The sequence below is a fragment of the Thalassophryne amazonica genome, chromosome 18 (assembly GCF_902500255.1).
Source record: "Thalassophryne amazonica chromosome 18, fThaAma1.1, whole genome shotgun sequence".
NCBI classification, from domain to species: Eukaryota; Metazoa; Chordata; class Actinopteri; order Batrachoidiformes; family Batrachoididae; genus Thalassophryne; species Thalassophryne amazonica.
In genome coordinates, this window is record NC_047120.1 from 54,562,189 (window position 1) to 54,578,905 (window position 16,717).

General features: G+C 40.3%; 1 protein-coding gene across 1 annotated transcript in view; it reads left to right on the forward strand.

Moving 5' to 3' along the window:
- Positions 1-16,717, forward strand: part of ntn2 (netrin 2) — a 99,070-nt gene that overhangs the window by 53,869 nt on the left and 28,484 nt on the right. Inside the window, exon 4 of the mRNA XM_034194336.1 lies at positions 15,916-16,065. Coding sequence (XP_034050227.1) covers positions 15,916-16,065 — 150 coding nt within the window. The remainder of the gene's footprint in view (positions 1-15,915; positions 16,066-16,717) is intronic.

Below are 16,717 nucleotides of genomic sequence, written 5' to 3' on the forward strand. Positions count from 1 at the left end.
TCACAAAAACGTCAGACAAGACTGATTCTAATTGTGACCAATAGGTGGCAAAGTCTCTGAAGCCTTGCTTTTGTGACAATGTGCTTTGTGGCTCATGATTAAAACCTGCTAATGTAGAATATACCTTGCTAGACCTTGCACAAATTCATTTGGGCTGGATGATGCACATTTGACTAAAAATACATAAATGTCTTTTGAGTTGTGGCCCGATAGAAGAAAATCAGGTGCTTTGTCTACACCTGATCCCATCAGAACTCAGAAGTGAAGCACAGGTCCTGATTGGTATTTGGCTGGGAGACCAGTGTGTGTTTCTGTGTAAAACTGGAGTTTTGTCAGGAAGGGCACTCTGCACACATCTGTGTCAAATCCCAGTACAGATCTGTGCTGGATCTACTGGCAACAATGTTATAAGAAATCAGGTTGCATTTAATCACATTGTTAAAAAACACTGTATCACTGAGTGACTCATGTCTTTATGTTGTCATGTACAGGAGAGCACCTGTACCCATTGTTGTTGGTTTATATTGTTAATTTGATAAAATTAGATTTTTCTTTAATCATTCTAATGTGTTTTTGATTAACTGATCTGCTGCTAATTGGTTCCATGTGTACTTAATCAATCCATTGCTCATTGATAAGGTTTGTCTGTTGCTCACACACATAGGTTACCCAGAATTCATTGCTCCTTTTGCAGTGAGGAAAGTCAAAACACAGAGCTTTTTCACCTTTGCACCTTAAAAAAGTGTTGATTTTAACAAAAGAAATATTCATATTTTAGACTTTAGTTTGACTTTTTTTGTTCTCTGTGTGAGTTCTTCTCTACAACTTTGATTTATCTTGAAAATGAAGTTTGAAACTTAATAATTGATTAGTTTCTTTCATGAAATAAAAGCAAAATATCACCAGTTTTGGTAAAATATGAATGTTTAGATTATTTCAAATTAATTTTTAAAGGAAAAAACATTACATTCCTGATGAAATTTTAGGCAACCTTTTGGATTGTATGACTTTTTTCTTCTTTTCCTGGAAAATATTTCCTGAATGCAAAGTTAGACATCAATCAATTACACCACAGCTAAAGACATTTAATTTATAGTAAAACTGATGTGAAAAATAAAATAACGTACTGTTAAATTATTGAATATTAAAGTTGCACTGAAAGAACATTTAGTGCATCTCCAACTTTGGTGACATTCCAAAATAAATTTTTACGCTGCACTTGTATTTGCACTAATTTGACCGGATGCCTGAAAGTGGGTGGGATTTAGCAACCATAGGGACATAGTAGTTTTGACTCTGAAATTTTTGACAATTTTCATGAACTAAAATGTTTAAAATGTTTCAAACTGCCCTACTTGACAGGATTTTCTTTCTTGCTCATATATAATCATAAATCAGAACATTTTTTGAGAAAATATATGAATATGACATGATTGAAAACATGCACAGAAGTAAAATAAAATACAGTTGTATGCAAAAGTTTGGGCACCCCTGATGATTTCCATGATTTTACTTTATAAATCATTGGTTGTCTGGATCAGAAATTTCAGTTAAATATATTATATTGCAGACGAACACACTATTTGAGAAGTGAAATGAAGTTTCTAGTATTTACAGACAGTGTGCAATAATTATTTAAACAAAATTGGGCAGGTGCATAAATTTGGGAACTTTATTGATTTGAATACATTTAGCACTAATTACTGGAACACAAAATTGGTTTGGTAAGCTCATTGACCCTTGACCTCCTTACACAGGTGAATCCAATCATGAGAAAGGGTATTTAAAATGGCCATTTGCAAAGGTTTCCCATCTTTGCATCTCTTCTAATGAGTGGAAACATGGGAGCCTCTAAACAACTCTCAAATGACTTGAAAACAAAGACTGTTCAACATCATGGTTTAGAGCAGGGGTGGCCAAGTTCGGTCCTCAAGAGCCACATTCCTGACACTCTTAGTTGTCTCCCTGCTCCAACACACCTGAATCCAATGAAAGACTCGTTAGCAGACTTTTAATGAGCCTTTCATTGGATTCAGGTGTGTTGGAGCAGGGAGACAACTAAGAGTGTCAGGAATGTGGCTCTCGAGGACCGAACTTGGCCACCCCTGGTTTAGAGGAAGGATACAAAAAGCTATCTCAGTGATTACAGCTGTCAGTTTCCACTGTGAGGAACATAGTGAGGAAATGGAAGACCGCAGGCACAGTACTAGTTAAGACCTGAAGTGGCAGGCCAAGAAAAATCTCAGATAAGCTGAAGCGAAAGATGGTGAGAACAGTCATAGTCAACCCACAGACCTGCTCCAAAGACCTACAACATGATCTTGCTGCAGATAGTGTCTCTGTACATCGTTCAACTATACAGCGCACTTTGCACAAGGAGATGCTGCATGATGCTGTAATGCAGAGGAAGCCTTTTCTGCATACACCCCACAAACAGAGTCACTTGAGGTATGCTAAAGCACATTTGGACAAGCCAGTTTCATTTTGGAATAAGGTGTTGTGGACTGATGAAACTAAAATTGAGCTATCTGGACATAACAAGGGGCAGAAAAAGAACACAGCATTCCAAGAAAAACACTTGCTACCTACAGTAAAATTTGGGGGTGGTTCCTTCATGCTGCATGGCTGTGTGGCCAGTGCACGTACTGGAATCTTGTTAAAGTTAAGGGTCACATGGATTCCAGTCAATATCAGCAGATTCTTGAGAACATTGTCCAAGAATTATTGACAAGTTGAAGTTGTGCCGGAGCTGGATCTTTCAACAAGACAACGACCCTAAACACTGCTCAAAATCTACTAAGGCATTCATGCAGAGGAACAAATACAATGTTCTGGAATGGCCATCTCAGTCCCCAGACCTGAATATTATTGAATATCTGTGGTGTGATTTTAAGTGGGCTGTCCATACTCGGAAACCAACAGCCAAGATGTTAAGAAGAATGGTCCAAAATACCTTCAACCAGAATCCAGACTCTCACTGGAAGCTATAGGAAGCATTTAGAAGCTGTTATTTCTGCAAAAGGAGGATAAGATAAGATAAAGTTTACTGATCTCACAGAGGAGAAATTCACGTTACATCAGCTCTTAAGTTCTTCTGTTCATCGAACAGCGTGTGCAAGGATAAGCAATAATAATACTTGTAACAGTACAAGACATAAGAAATGAAGTAGAAATAGAATATATATATGTATATATATATATATATATATATATATATATATACACACACACACACACTGGTGGGCACACTTCCAATAATCCGATAACAGATAATTATTGAAGATAATGTTTTCATTATCGGATTATCTTTTTAGATAACTTTAAAAACCATTATCGAACTAATTATCTTCCGATTCTCGTCCGATAACTTTTAGACCAATAACGTAGTAAACCAAGCTGAACAACAGCAAACATTTTTAAAATTTAAAGTCAGTTGAGACCTACCTGTTGAAAGTTTCGTAAGAGATGTATAGTTCAACCCTCTGCAAACAGAAGCGAGCTAGTCTTAGGAGAAACCACTCTACTCTCTGCAGGCAAAGAAAAACTGGTCACCAAAAAAAAAAAAGTCATTTCCTTTAAGACCATACTGATACGCTGGCAATATCACCCTAACCCTAACCCAAATTTTGGACATTTAAAATTACTGTCATGCCTGAAGTTTTATAAAGTGAAAACATCAGATATATGTTTTAGTTTTAAAGTAATGTGCTAATTTTTAAGGTTTTGTGAGTACATGCTGTGCCCAGCAGTGCATTATGGGTAATCTCAGTACGTTCATGGCAGGACAAATGCATTTCAGACACTCTGTTCAGGCTCCACGGACAGCAGCATTAAACTCTAGTGCCTAAAACTCTCGTGAATATATTCTCTGGGTTTATAGACGTTATTGTATTTGCGTTTGTTAAATTCCATGCATCTTAAATGTAGCAGACACGGATTATCTGGAATTTTGTTTTGGCAAGTTTTCAAGGCCTCTACTGCCATCTACTGGCCAGTAGTGTTCATGGCAGTATTCGCCCTAAGTACTAAGCATCTGGGCACCAGTAGATGGCAGTGTTCTATTTATTTGGACCAAGGTTATATCAGATGGTTGTCAAATCAACCTTTTGGCTTTGCAAATGGCTTTTTGTTTTTTGTTTTTTTTGTTTGTTTTTTATAAATTAAGTTTAAAAACAAAACAACAACAACAGCAAAAAACATTACAAGGCAGCTCTGTGGTATTTGCACAGGCACAGTGCGAGCGGTTGGATGCTTGTAGCTCTTCAGGAGCAGGATACACTCACGACGGCCGACCAGAATAATATCAAACAGGTTTGATTTTCATTCGACCATAGGATCGGCGATCACGAGGTGGTCGTCAGATGTTGAACGCAGCTTGTTACTCCATGTGCACTACACGATGCAGGATGTGCGATTAACCTGAAACTGGGTCCAAAGATTTCTCACACAAATGAAAATTCATCTGAAAAAGGGCCAAAACACGCACAGTGTAAAGCTAACCTTTGGGTGATTCTTTAACTACGGGCACTATTTGTTGTGGCTGGCGTGCCTGGCTGGCTTTTGTGTCTTTTGTTTCTGTCTTTTGGTTTTCCTTCCATTTGGGACTGAGTGACTGTGTAGCTGAGTTTATCAGGACCTCACCCTGATCACCTGAGGCTGATCACCTGCGGCTCGACAGGACTCACAGCTGTGGTGCATCTACATGGATTGGAACATGGTGGCATTTAAGACTGGAGTACACAGTGTGTATTTGCCAGAGACTCGACCTTGTGACCAGACGGGTGAGATCGTCGTCTCAAGAGCCATCTCATCATCAGTGGATGCAGAGAACGTCCAGGTTTGATGCATGGTCTGTGAAAGAGGAGGGGGTGAGGTCTCACGCTCGTCAGCACACTTCCTGAGGTACGTTAGATTTTGTGACTAACATTTATACAGTCAGTAAATGTGGTGTCCCTCACACCTTATTGTATTGAGCTGTTATGTTGGTCGTTTTAATTAGCTTCCACTGCAGTGAGTTTGTGAACAGGGTGTTCCATGCCTGCAGGGTGGGAAGCTGATTAGTAATTAAGCCAGGAAGTGTTTGCTGTTTGTACACCTTTGAGCGTTCTCTCTGTGTGTTGAGTGTGGACTCACAAGATGATTTCTTCATTCACAGACTCGGTTTGTCGCGGCCACCTGGGGGGTGTCGGCGGGGTCCTTGGGTCCGAACTGGTTCTGGCTCCGGACCGTTAGCGCTGCTGGGAGCGCACCGCAATCCACCACACCAGACCGCGCACTTTTATATTTATCACATCACTGTTATGTTTATTAAACTCTGTTATCCTTTGTACCGTGCTCTGCTTATTTTATATTGGGTCCTTCAAACGCTGGTCGGTTCTCCGGGCTGCGTCCGACACATAACACTATTGGCCTTGTAAATGTAATTTCCACCACACCATTGCCTTACAATATAAAGCACCTTGGGGCAACTGTTTGTTGTGATTTGGCGCTATATACATGTGCTCTGATGTCACTGTTTATCTCCATAGAAACTACCCAAACAATCTTTCATACAAACTGTTTAAAGGGACATTACAGTGTTGTGGTGGAAATTACGGCAATAGTGTGGGACAACTGCATTTTGTTTAAAAAAAATCACAACAGTTGTATGACATTGAATGCCCAATTATGTTTTGATTATTTTACTGATATTTTATTCAGAAACATTTTAAAACATTAGAAAAAAACATTTCTTTACTATTCATTTTTATCATTGAAGATCAAAAGTCTGGGTGTGGGACAAGCACAAAACGGCAATATTTGCATATAATGATGCTGAAAAAAGGTGAAAAAGTCAGCATAGACTACTAGAACAAATTTCTTAACACACTTTCATTGTAAAGATAACTATAAAAGTGTGAAATTTCCCCTTTTTTCTGTTTTTCATTCAATATCATCAAAGGACATAATAAGTGCCCGTAGTCTAAGAATCACCCATTTATGTGTCAACACAATATTGAGTGCACATTTTACAACATCATAAAACGTGCACACGGTGCACATTCTCCACATGCAAAACATTTTGCAATGACACTTCCAGGGCTCCATAAAAATGCCTGTTTTTACAAATAAAAAATGGAATATTTACAAAAGCACATTTATCTGTAAACACCAACACACGACACACATCACATTAGCGTGTTGGTTTACATAATGAATGACTGAACCAATCAGTGTTTAGCAGAGGCACTTTTACCCAGAATCCTTTGCGATCTGTCCGTGTTTGTTACAAAACCTCAGAATTAGTGCATTATTCAACATTTAAAGATATATGTTATATTTTAATTTTGTACAAATGACAGAATTGACATTAATGGAGTTATTCTATCAGTATTCACACAAAACCATAAGTCAGGATGCCTTTATTTTTCAAGACCTCCGCCTGACCGGAGCATTGTGATTAGTAGAGAGCTGGCTTAGTGATTGTTCTCAGGGTGTAGCTTCCACAAGGGGGCAGTATGTTCAAACATAGAAGTGCTGACTCAGTGTTTCTGTCTTTTGTCGCTTTTTATGCTTCCAAAAGCAATCATGGTGTTTAAACTCAAATTCAGCTTGTTAGTAGTTGCAAATGTACCAGAGACAATACTGGAATTTATCGGTTATCTGTAACTTCCGATACATTTTTGGGTGGTTCATCGGTTTATCTTTATCAAAGATAACTTTTCAGTTATCTGATTATCTGTTATCGAAGTTAATTTTTTGGTTATCTGTGCCCACCACTGTATACTGCTGCATGTCTGACTCGCAAAAGTGTAGTTGAGAGAAATTAATTGATATGATGCCTGAAGCTTTTTTTGGTTGCTTCACTGAAAGTTTCAGTGAACCACATAGTACACAGTGAGACCAGATGATCCAGGCACTTCTCATGGGAAAATGTGTGTTCCCCTTTATTGTTAATATTCGTCAGGCTGATATTATGCTGGAAGCACTTGTCATTTTGATGGACTTCATGCAACAATATTTGTTTGCTGTATTGTTGCTCAGCAAAATACTGAAATGATGAGCAGAGGCACGTTTCTTTTTTTTTTTTTCTGTGCATCCTAATGAATGCAGAATTTGGAACCTCAGCTCTGGCGAGAGCTGGCAACGCCATTAGCCATGAAGATCTTATGAATGAAATTTCATGGCAGCAATCTCCTGCTGGCTTCAACTTAGTTTTCCTTATACATCTGACCCGAACTGTAACTTTACACCAAGAGGTCTGAAATGGCATGACATTCTTCCACGGCTGCCCGTGTTAGTTGCGGCTGAGATGTTGAACTGTTCATCATGCTATAGCAAAATCTCCAATGTGTGTTGGCAATATGCCTGAAAACGTAAGTGAGTTGACCTTTTACTGCATTGAAACTCTGATTGTGACAGAAGACAAGTTGTAAACTGCATGCAATTCACAGCGCTTCACTTTTTCCACATTTTGTTACGTTGCACCCTTATTCCAAAATGGATCAAATTAAATTTTTTTTTCAAAATTCTACACACAATACCCCATAATGACAATGTAATTTTTTTACATTTTTGGAAACTTTATATATATACGAGGTCTGTTAGAAAAGTATCGGACCTTTTTATTTTTTGCAAAAACCTGATGGATTTGAATCACGTGTGCTTGCATGAGCAAACCTTGAACCTTCGTGCGCATGCATAAACTTTTTCACGCCTGTCGATTGCATCATTTTCTGGTAAGCAGCCTTTTTGTGAGGACATGTGTAGTGTGCTCGGCGGATTTTCATTTCAAGGAAAATGACAGAACGACTGGAGCAGCGCTGCATCAAATTTTTCCAGAAACTGGGCCTCTGTGAAATGTTTCTGTCTCTTTTTTTCTTTTAAAAGCACCATCTCTGGTACATTCACTCACATGCAAAAATCCATTTTATCCTCATGACAACCTAACAATCAGCTGGTAAATGTTGCAAAACAGTCTGATCTTGAAGTCTAGGGACATAGGGATTAAGTCTGGGACACAAGTCTGCTGGAATTCACCTGAACCCTTTGTGAACCTACAAGTCTGTGATCAGACTTCATAACCAGAGTACTTCAATAGATACTACAGTTCTACAGAAGTCTCCAGCATCTCTGCATGAGAGCATGATTGATCTCATAAGCATCACCAGTGTTGGAGTACCATGTTAAGTTGCGTCCCTCAAGACATTGCAACCAGAATCCAGCAACTCAACTATTTAGAGGAACCATAAGCATTTTTACCATGGTTGCCAGAAATGTGGGGACAGATGTAGTCCTTGTAACCACACCCGTTGATGCCTAAAATCATCCATGACCAGAAGAGTTTCACTTCTCGGGTGATTGACAGTCACTGAGTGAGACTGTAAGTGGAAAGTCTCTCTCACTGAAATATCACTTAACACAGTCAACAGTTAAGACACCCAAAATGTGCCAAAGTCAGAACCTCATAATATACTGTGCATCCAGAAAGTTTTCACAGTGCTTCAAATTTTCCACATTTTGTTATGATACAGTCTTATTCCAAAATGGAGTAAATTAATTTTTTTCCTGAAAATTGTACTCACAACACCCCATAATGACAACATGAAAAAAGTATTTTTTGTTTTTTGCAAATGTATTAAAAGCAAAACAATACAAAATCACATGAGGACCTGGTAGGAGGACCTAGAAGACCTGCTACCACCAACTATATAGTTGAGTGTACTGCACAGTTACTGGCTTGCATATTAAGTATGCACCAGCTGCTTTATAATGTATTATTTGATAAAGATAGCAGGGACTCAACTTGTTGCATAGTACATATGCCAATATATAAATTTGACTTTTCTTTCTCTTTGTCTCTAGTTTTCCTTCTCAGTTCTGATTTTTGCTTGCCTTCATGTACAGTATCGGTGTCTACGTGTCACTGTCACACAAAGGTCAGAGGTGGACCGTAGCTAAAAGGGGCAAGTGTCAAATCTCAAATGTAGTTATGAGAATAAAATACAGGTGTTTTCTAAGGGGGGGGGGGGGGGGGTGGCAGGACTGAATGGGGAGGGCTGGTGGCAGTGCGGCATCTGTGAGCAGGAATAGACCGTGCCTGTTTCTAATCAGACCAGCTTTGTAGATGGGTGGCTATTCACAATAAGGCGTATTCACCAGCCACCCCACTCCCGCCTCCAGCATCACCACCACTTACCTCCCACATGCACTCTGTCCCAGCCGTCCTTGTTTAGTACTAAGTACTCAATTCAAAGTGAACTCTGTGGGACTCCGGCTCACCAGTTCACACAACCTTTACAGTGTGACAAACATTAAAACAGTCAGTCAAATTCACAGAGCCTGGCAGTAGAACATGAGGTCTTCTGAATCTAAAGGTTTTATGTGAATCCAAGTGCTTATTTACAGCTGGTTTCTGTTGACCACAAGGTGCATTGACAAAAATGAGACCGTAGTCAACGTGAAAGCATATAGGCCAACAAAAATGGATATTATCTGGTTGAAAACCCATTAAACTGGGATAGAAGAATTTGAAACTGGTGTATCCATGGTGTAATACAGTTAAAAACCACTTAAAGTGGTCATACTCTGCAAAATCTGTTTCGGATTCCAACTGTGCCTGAGCTGTAGCAGCAAATGAATGTTATGAAGAAAATTCATTTTTTTCATCATAACCTCACAGAACTGTAGTTGTGGAAACCATTGTTCTAACTAAAGGCCAGATTTTACTACTAGAACTTGCACAGGCGTCATGGCATTCCATCAAAAACTGCGTTCTTTTTGGTCTATCAGCCAAAAGCAATGCCAGCTGACCTGCAGCAATGTTGGAGTGGAAACCTGCTCTTATGGCGCAAGGAACAGAACCTTAACATCGTCTCCAGATGTGGTAACTGTCACAAACTGGAAACTGCAAGCAATGGGCGGTACCTTGAGTACTTTAGCACACAGGAACCCTAATCTATGCAAACACGAGCCAAAGGACTACAAATCCCAGTGTGGTGCCTGTCACATCTGCGGTCCTACAGGCTTGAAAAGTCATCAACATCTGAGGACATTTTTACTGCTTCTTAACTGGTCCAAGCCCCTGCACATAAAACTTCAGAAAAACAGTTTGAGGTGGGGTGCCGTGGGTGGAGATTGACACGCCCCCACCCCAGTTATCCCCATCCTGCTTCTTCCAGCAAACTCAGATCTGATCTGTGGGTTCTGACCACATGAACCACATGGACAAAGGCAACAAATCCTGCTGTCTTAACAGCCCAAAATGTTTATAGGATACGTCAGAATGTGTAAAGTGTTTTATCCACACTAATATGGTCTTCTTTTTAAGCATTTTTGAGCTCTCTGGGCTGTTTTTATTTATTGTGATGGAGCAGACTGTTAGAACTGATTTAAGAGAACTGAGATTTATAGTAAATCAAGAACTTTGGGGTAGGAGTTGTACTTCCAACCAATAAACCAAGGGGTTTGATTCCAGGTGTGTGTTTCAGACTACCTGTCTGTGTTCTTAAATCTGCATTGTCCCAGTCCACTATGGTTCTTCCTTGGATCCTAGATGGCATTCATCCAGGCAGATAACCAGTCCATCCTCATGTCTTGAAAGTAGCCACTGCATACTTCAGTTTTGTCAAAATTGAAATGGAAGCCTAGAAATGACTGAACCCAAGAACAGACTGGCTTTCTACCCCTAGACAAAGTCTGGACTTTATTTCTTCCATTCTGATTGCCCTCTATGGAATCTGGGAACAACCAGATCCTTACTCTGGATGGCATTACCCTGACCTCTAGTAATACTGTGAGAAATCTTGGAGTCATTTTTGATCAGGATATGTCATTCAAAGCACATATTAAACAAATATGTAAGACTGCTTTTTTGCATTTACGCAATATCTCTAAAATTAGAAAGGTCTTGTCTCAGAGTGATGCTGAAAAACTAATTCATGCATTTATTTCCTCTAGGCTGGACTATTGTAATTCATTATTATCAGGTTGTCCTAAAAGTTCCCTGAAAAGCCTTCAGTTAATTCAAAATGCTGCAGCTAGAGTACTGACGGGACTAGAAGGAGAGAGCATATCTCACCCATATTGGCCTCTCTTCATTGGCTTCCTGTTAATTCTAGAATAGAATTTAAAATTCTTCTTCTTACTTATAAGGTTTTGAATAATCAGGTCCCTTCTTATCTTAGGGACCTCATAGTACCATATCACCCCAATAGAGCGCTTCGCTCTCAGACTGCAGGCTTACTTGTAGTTCCTAGGGTTTGTAAGAGTAGAATGGGAGGCAGAGTCTTCAGCTTTCAGGCTCCTCTCCTGTGGAACCAGCTCCCAATTCGGATTAGGGAGACAGACACCCTCTCTACTTTTAAGATTATGCTTAAAACTTTCCTTTTTGCTAAAGCTTATAGTTAGGGCTGGATCAGGTGACCCTGAACCATCCCTTAGTTATGCTGCTATAGACTTAGACTGCTGGGGGGTTCCCATGATGCACTGAGTGTTTCTTTCTCTTTTTGCTCTGTATGCACCACTCTGCATTTAATCATTAGTGATTGATCTCTGCTCCCCTCCACAGCATGTCTTTTTCCTGGTTCTCTCCCTCAGCCCCAACCAGTCCCAGCAGAAGACTGCCCCTCCCTGAGCCTGGTTCTGCTGGAGGTTTCTTCCTGTTAAAAGGGAGATTTCCTTCCCACTGTCGCCAAGTGCTTGCTCACAGGGGGTCGTTTTGACCATTGGGGTTTTTACGTAATTATTGTATGGCCTTGCCTTACAATATAAAGCGCCTTGGGGCAACTGTTTGTTGTGATTTGGCGCTATATAAATAAAATTGATTGAATTGATTGAACCAGTGGAATTGGAGTTGGTGGTGTCAGAGAGGAGGATGTTGAGGAAACTGCGCAGCATCCAGGACAACACCTCACTGATGTCCTGTCAGAGCACCTTCAGCCATAGACTAAGATCAACAAGGTGCACCACAGAATGCCACATTCTGTGGCAATCAGACTGTATAATTCCTCCCCCTTCTGCAGGATGAATGCATAACGAATAGAGTTATTCAGCTACTCAGTTATGTGCAATATTCGTGAACATCTTGTGAAAATGTCTTCAGTCATTTCGCATAAATTTGTTGTACCTATTGAATTAAAAAAAAGGAAAAAATGTTCACTGTTTACTGTTCGGTACTTTGGCAAAATAATTTCATTCGGATAATAAATTTTATCTTATCTTATTGTGGGCCTGACAGCCTGAACATGACAACTGCTACTACTTTTTCTTCGAACGAATGTGACAACCTCTGATGGCACAGAGTGTAGTGAAAATGACATGGCTCAAAATATAACCAAAGGTAAAAGCTTTACACTTTTGTGTGTTTTCAACATTGACATTTCTTGGCCGTCCCTCAACGGATCAGACTGAAATTTGGCGTAGTGAGCTTGTATAGACTCTGCCACTGAATACTTCAATTTTGGCAAGACTGGACTAGAAGACCAGAAATTACTGAGGCCGAGACAATAGTGACTTCCTACCTCCTTGATGGATCAACATTTTGCACGAGTGCACTTTGAAGCCTCATGAAATCTCAAAAAAATTGAACTTTTCAATGCTATAATTTAAATTTTTGCAAAAAACAAATATTTTAACTTCTGCTGCCGATATTGTGGCATTTCAAATAATAATATAAAGGCTTAACTTTTATCTTTGTGACATGCTGACTGTGATGCAACATCAGAGGCACAGACAGACAGTGGTGGGCAAAGTTAAATGCTAAATTTAGTTCTGCTAACTTTCAGGTTGCTGACATTTTTTTGCTGGTAAAATGAGTACATTTTAACAGTCATACATGTTCCTGTCTGTTGTGTGTCTGCAGCAGTCAGGTCGGTGTTCTGTCGAGATGAGCTGCCGTTGCGTAAATTGGACATTTAGTGTGTCTGCTTTAAAGACAGCGTGTACATGCAAATCTTTACTTTTTTAAAGTGAAAAGACACTTATTGCTGTATATATTGCTGTAAAGACAAAACTTAGGTGGGTTTTCTTTGGTAGGGAAGCTCAACGCGACGGGTGAGGGGTAACTCCGTTAACGGTTTATAAATATATAATATAGCTATAAACTGTGACTTCTAATGCTGTGATTTGCTGCTTTTGACAAAGATGATGTCAGTGTTTGGGGTTTTATTTTTTATTCGTTTTGTGTTTGTGATCGTGGGAATGAATTTACCCAGCAGCCCCTGCAGCGCTTAAACTCAAAACTGGTGCCGACAGTGTAATCCGATGTGGCCGCAACCGAGTCAATATTAAAAGTTAGTGGTTAGCATTAGCGGTAACTTACGCTAATTTTTTTAGCGGTTTATTGGTTTAGTGTCATAAAACTTAACTTTTCAGTTAGCGGATCAGTGGTTATTGAAGCTAACTTTTCAGTTAGGTGTGCCCACCGCTGCAGATAGGTTTGTCTGTCTTTAAATTCTGAGCTCTATTTCAGTGTTAGCGCACCAATCAACTGGGTTTCATTAGCACATCTAAAAGCACAAACTCCGTGAGTACCAGAAATGGCAAGTGGTGCATGCAACGTATAATAACACCTGGAAAAATGGGCAGGAGGTCTGGCTCTGGCTAATGAATGGGGGTTTGCAGCATAAGTGTGCATGTTAGTTACAAGCTTGACAGAGCGACTGGAGTCACAGGAGACAGACTTGACTTCTGACGTTTGACCCCACCGTATTAGTCATACCCCGCTATGTGCAGATCCCTTTCAGCTTAGTCACAATCTCTCTCACCCAGTGTCATCAAAGCGTGAATTTCCCAGTGGAACCTGCCCGAGTTAAATCGTCTGGATTTTGCACAGACGCTGAAACATCAGATTTACAACTTCAACCACCCTGGAGTAATTTTGGCACTTGTGCACTCCACCGCCTTCCTGGAAGAGGTCAACATATTTCTGGAGATCTGAGCTTTAGTTAATCCCACCCCAGACACAACGATCATTCTGGGGTCAGGTTTGGCCATTTAAACCCTCTCTTCACCCCGCCAACAGGTGCCACGGTCCTCTGGTATTTTTTTAGTTGTTGAAGGAGAAAAATATGTCCGGCACAAATAAACACATTCACAGTTCCGCCAAGTGTTGGGTTGAAACTGTGGCATGTTAGCAGCTGTCTTTTGCTGGAAACACCTACAGCATACTGTTGGGTTACTGGGTTTTTCCCCCACAGTGTCATTTTGGCCATTCTTGTCTTTTCTTGATAATACTGCACAATTAGAGCTATCACATTGCAGCTTAGTCACTCTAAAGTTTGGTTTAGCAGTTTTGCACTAGCCTGTGCCTGTTTTCTTGAATTAAAATAAAACTGTAGGAGGGAATGCAAACATTCCTGTTGCATTTCAGGCCTGTTTGTTTTGTATGTTTTGTATTTTTTGTGAAGATTCTAGTTGCTATGTGACTGGTGTCTTACATTTATTATACAAACTAGCAATAGTACCCATAGACATGAAAACATTAAAGAGATTTGACTCCAGTTATCTTGACCTTCACCCAAATGATTGACCTCTGGCTGATCTTGCCAAGGCAGTTGTGGAATTCAGTAAAGTGTGTAGCACATGTGGGCCAAATGGGTTCAAAACCAAATTCGTTGAACGTTGGCAAAATTAACTATTAAAGGCAACTTCAGGGTCAGCCTTCATTGACATACCAAGTTTTAAAAGTCAGCAAAACAAACAAACAAAAAAACAAAAAACCCTGGATCCCAGGATTGACCTTTGGCAAATTTGACCAAATTTGGAATTGCTAACCACAATTTGGTGCAAATTGGAGTGAAAATTGTAATTTTCACTTTTGACCCTAATGTCCTTGACCTTTGCCAAAATAAACTCTTCAAGACCAATTCTGGAGTTGAATGTCATAAACATCAAGTTTGGAAATAATGATGACAATGACCTTGAACTTTTGCCAAAATAAAACCCTTAAGGGCAGTTTGGTGGAAACTGGCACAGGCCAATCACCTTAGAGTAGCAATGGAATTAGCCATAGTTTGGCTGATTGAGTCCATCACATGATGTGATTTGGCTGTCGTAGAGCGCTGTGCTTCCAGTATGTTGCTTTCTATCCGTTTGCCTCTCTCGCTCATCCTGTAACGTACTAAAACTCTATTAATGGGCTTCAGACAAACATCAGGTCTTAAAGGCACATATTGTAGAGCTCCTCTGCCTACAATCAGCAAAGCTCATAAAACTGCTGTCAGAGCAACGTGACCGGAACATCGCTTGATGCTGTTTGCAGGGCATCCACTGAATTTTTGGAAAGTGAGGAAAGAGCCTTGCATCTATCACCAGACATTATTTAAGAGAGTGGAAACAATCAGAGGGGACAACAGAGCTTTTCTGGTTCGTTTAGTTACATCTACGTTGCCCACGATTGTGGTCTTTCCTTTTCTGTCTTAGTCCTTTAGACTGTGTATATGGTGGACAAACTCTCTGTGACGTCAGCCGTAGGCTTTCTGAAGAGCAGGTTTGAAGCTCAAACAGGGCATTCTGAATTGACCTAACTCCTGACCAATCTATAAATGGTAAAGAGGTGGAACACGGCAGGACCGGCATGATCTGGACAGGTCAAATGAAGCCTGATCACACCCCCATCTCAGTTATCAAGCAAGCTAAGGCTAACAGGCTAACTTTGTTTTGGGTGTTTGATCGGCACATAATTTTGTGGACTGGGTGGTGGTTGTCTTATGGAATGCTTGGTTGTGGGTATTAAAATCTATGACCGCCATATTGCCTCAGTAACCATGGCACCATCAGTGTAGCTAACATCACCAAGCTATCAATACCTGTGAATTAATGCAAACACTACTAACATACAAATGAAATAGTATCTAATATCTCTCTCTTCATGTCTCTGTGTTTTGCTTTCTTGCTGTCATCACAATCCTTCCATCCCCCGTCACACCTCCTCAGCCTGTGACTGCCATCCTGTGGGTGCAGCAGGCAAGACGTGCAACCAGACCACAGGACAATGCCCCTGCAAGGACGGTGTCACCGGCATCACCTGCAACCGCTGTGCCAAAGGCTACCAACAGAGCCGATCACCTGTAGCCCCTTGCATCAGTGAGTCATCGTGCATGAACACAACAGTTCGGTATATGCCTTATAAAGTATTATACCCCTATGCCACAGAGAGCAGTTCCTTCCCGTTTCATCCCGAATAGCAAATCGAGGCATGTTTAGAAGCATCTTGAGCCATCATTTGTCAATCTTTAACAAACTTGGTAGTTACGGCCAACGTTGGCACCAGTTTTGAAATCAGGGTGAAATATTTGAGCTGTTTAAAAATTTTATCCCGATTCGCAAAATTGTCATCATTACGTCACTTACGGGTGTTCGTAATCTTAACACCTTAAATCATCTTCAGACATCTTTAAACGGGATAGTCCTAGTGAGTACAGCTTGAAACTTGTTCGATTGTGGTAGATCTGGGTAAAAATTTGAAGCAAAATCAACATTTGTTGCGGCTCTGGATGAGAATGCTTTACTTTACGTTAGTTTTCAAGCAGGTTGCCAGGTATGCGCTTTATAAGCCAAACTGATAGGATGCATGCCGGAGTAAAGCCACCTTGACACTTGCATGAATTTTGGCTCCACAATGGCGTGCAATTCCTTGTGTCAATGTGTGTCATCAGATGATATGCTTGAAGAGCCACCTTAACACGTGCACAAATTTGATGCCTGCACCGGCACGCGATCTTCCATGCCAATGAGT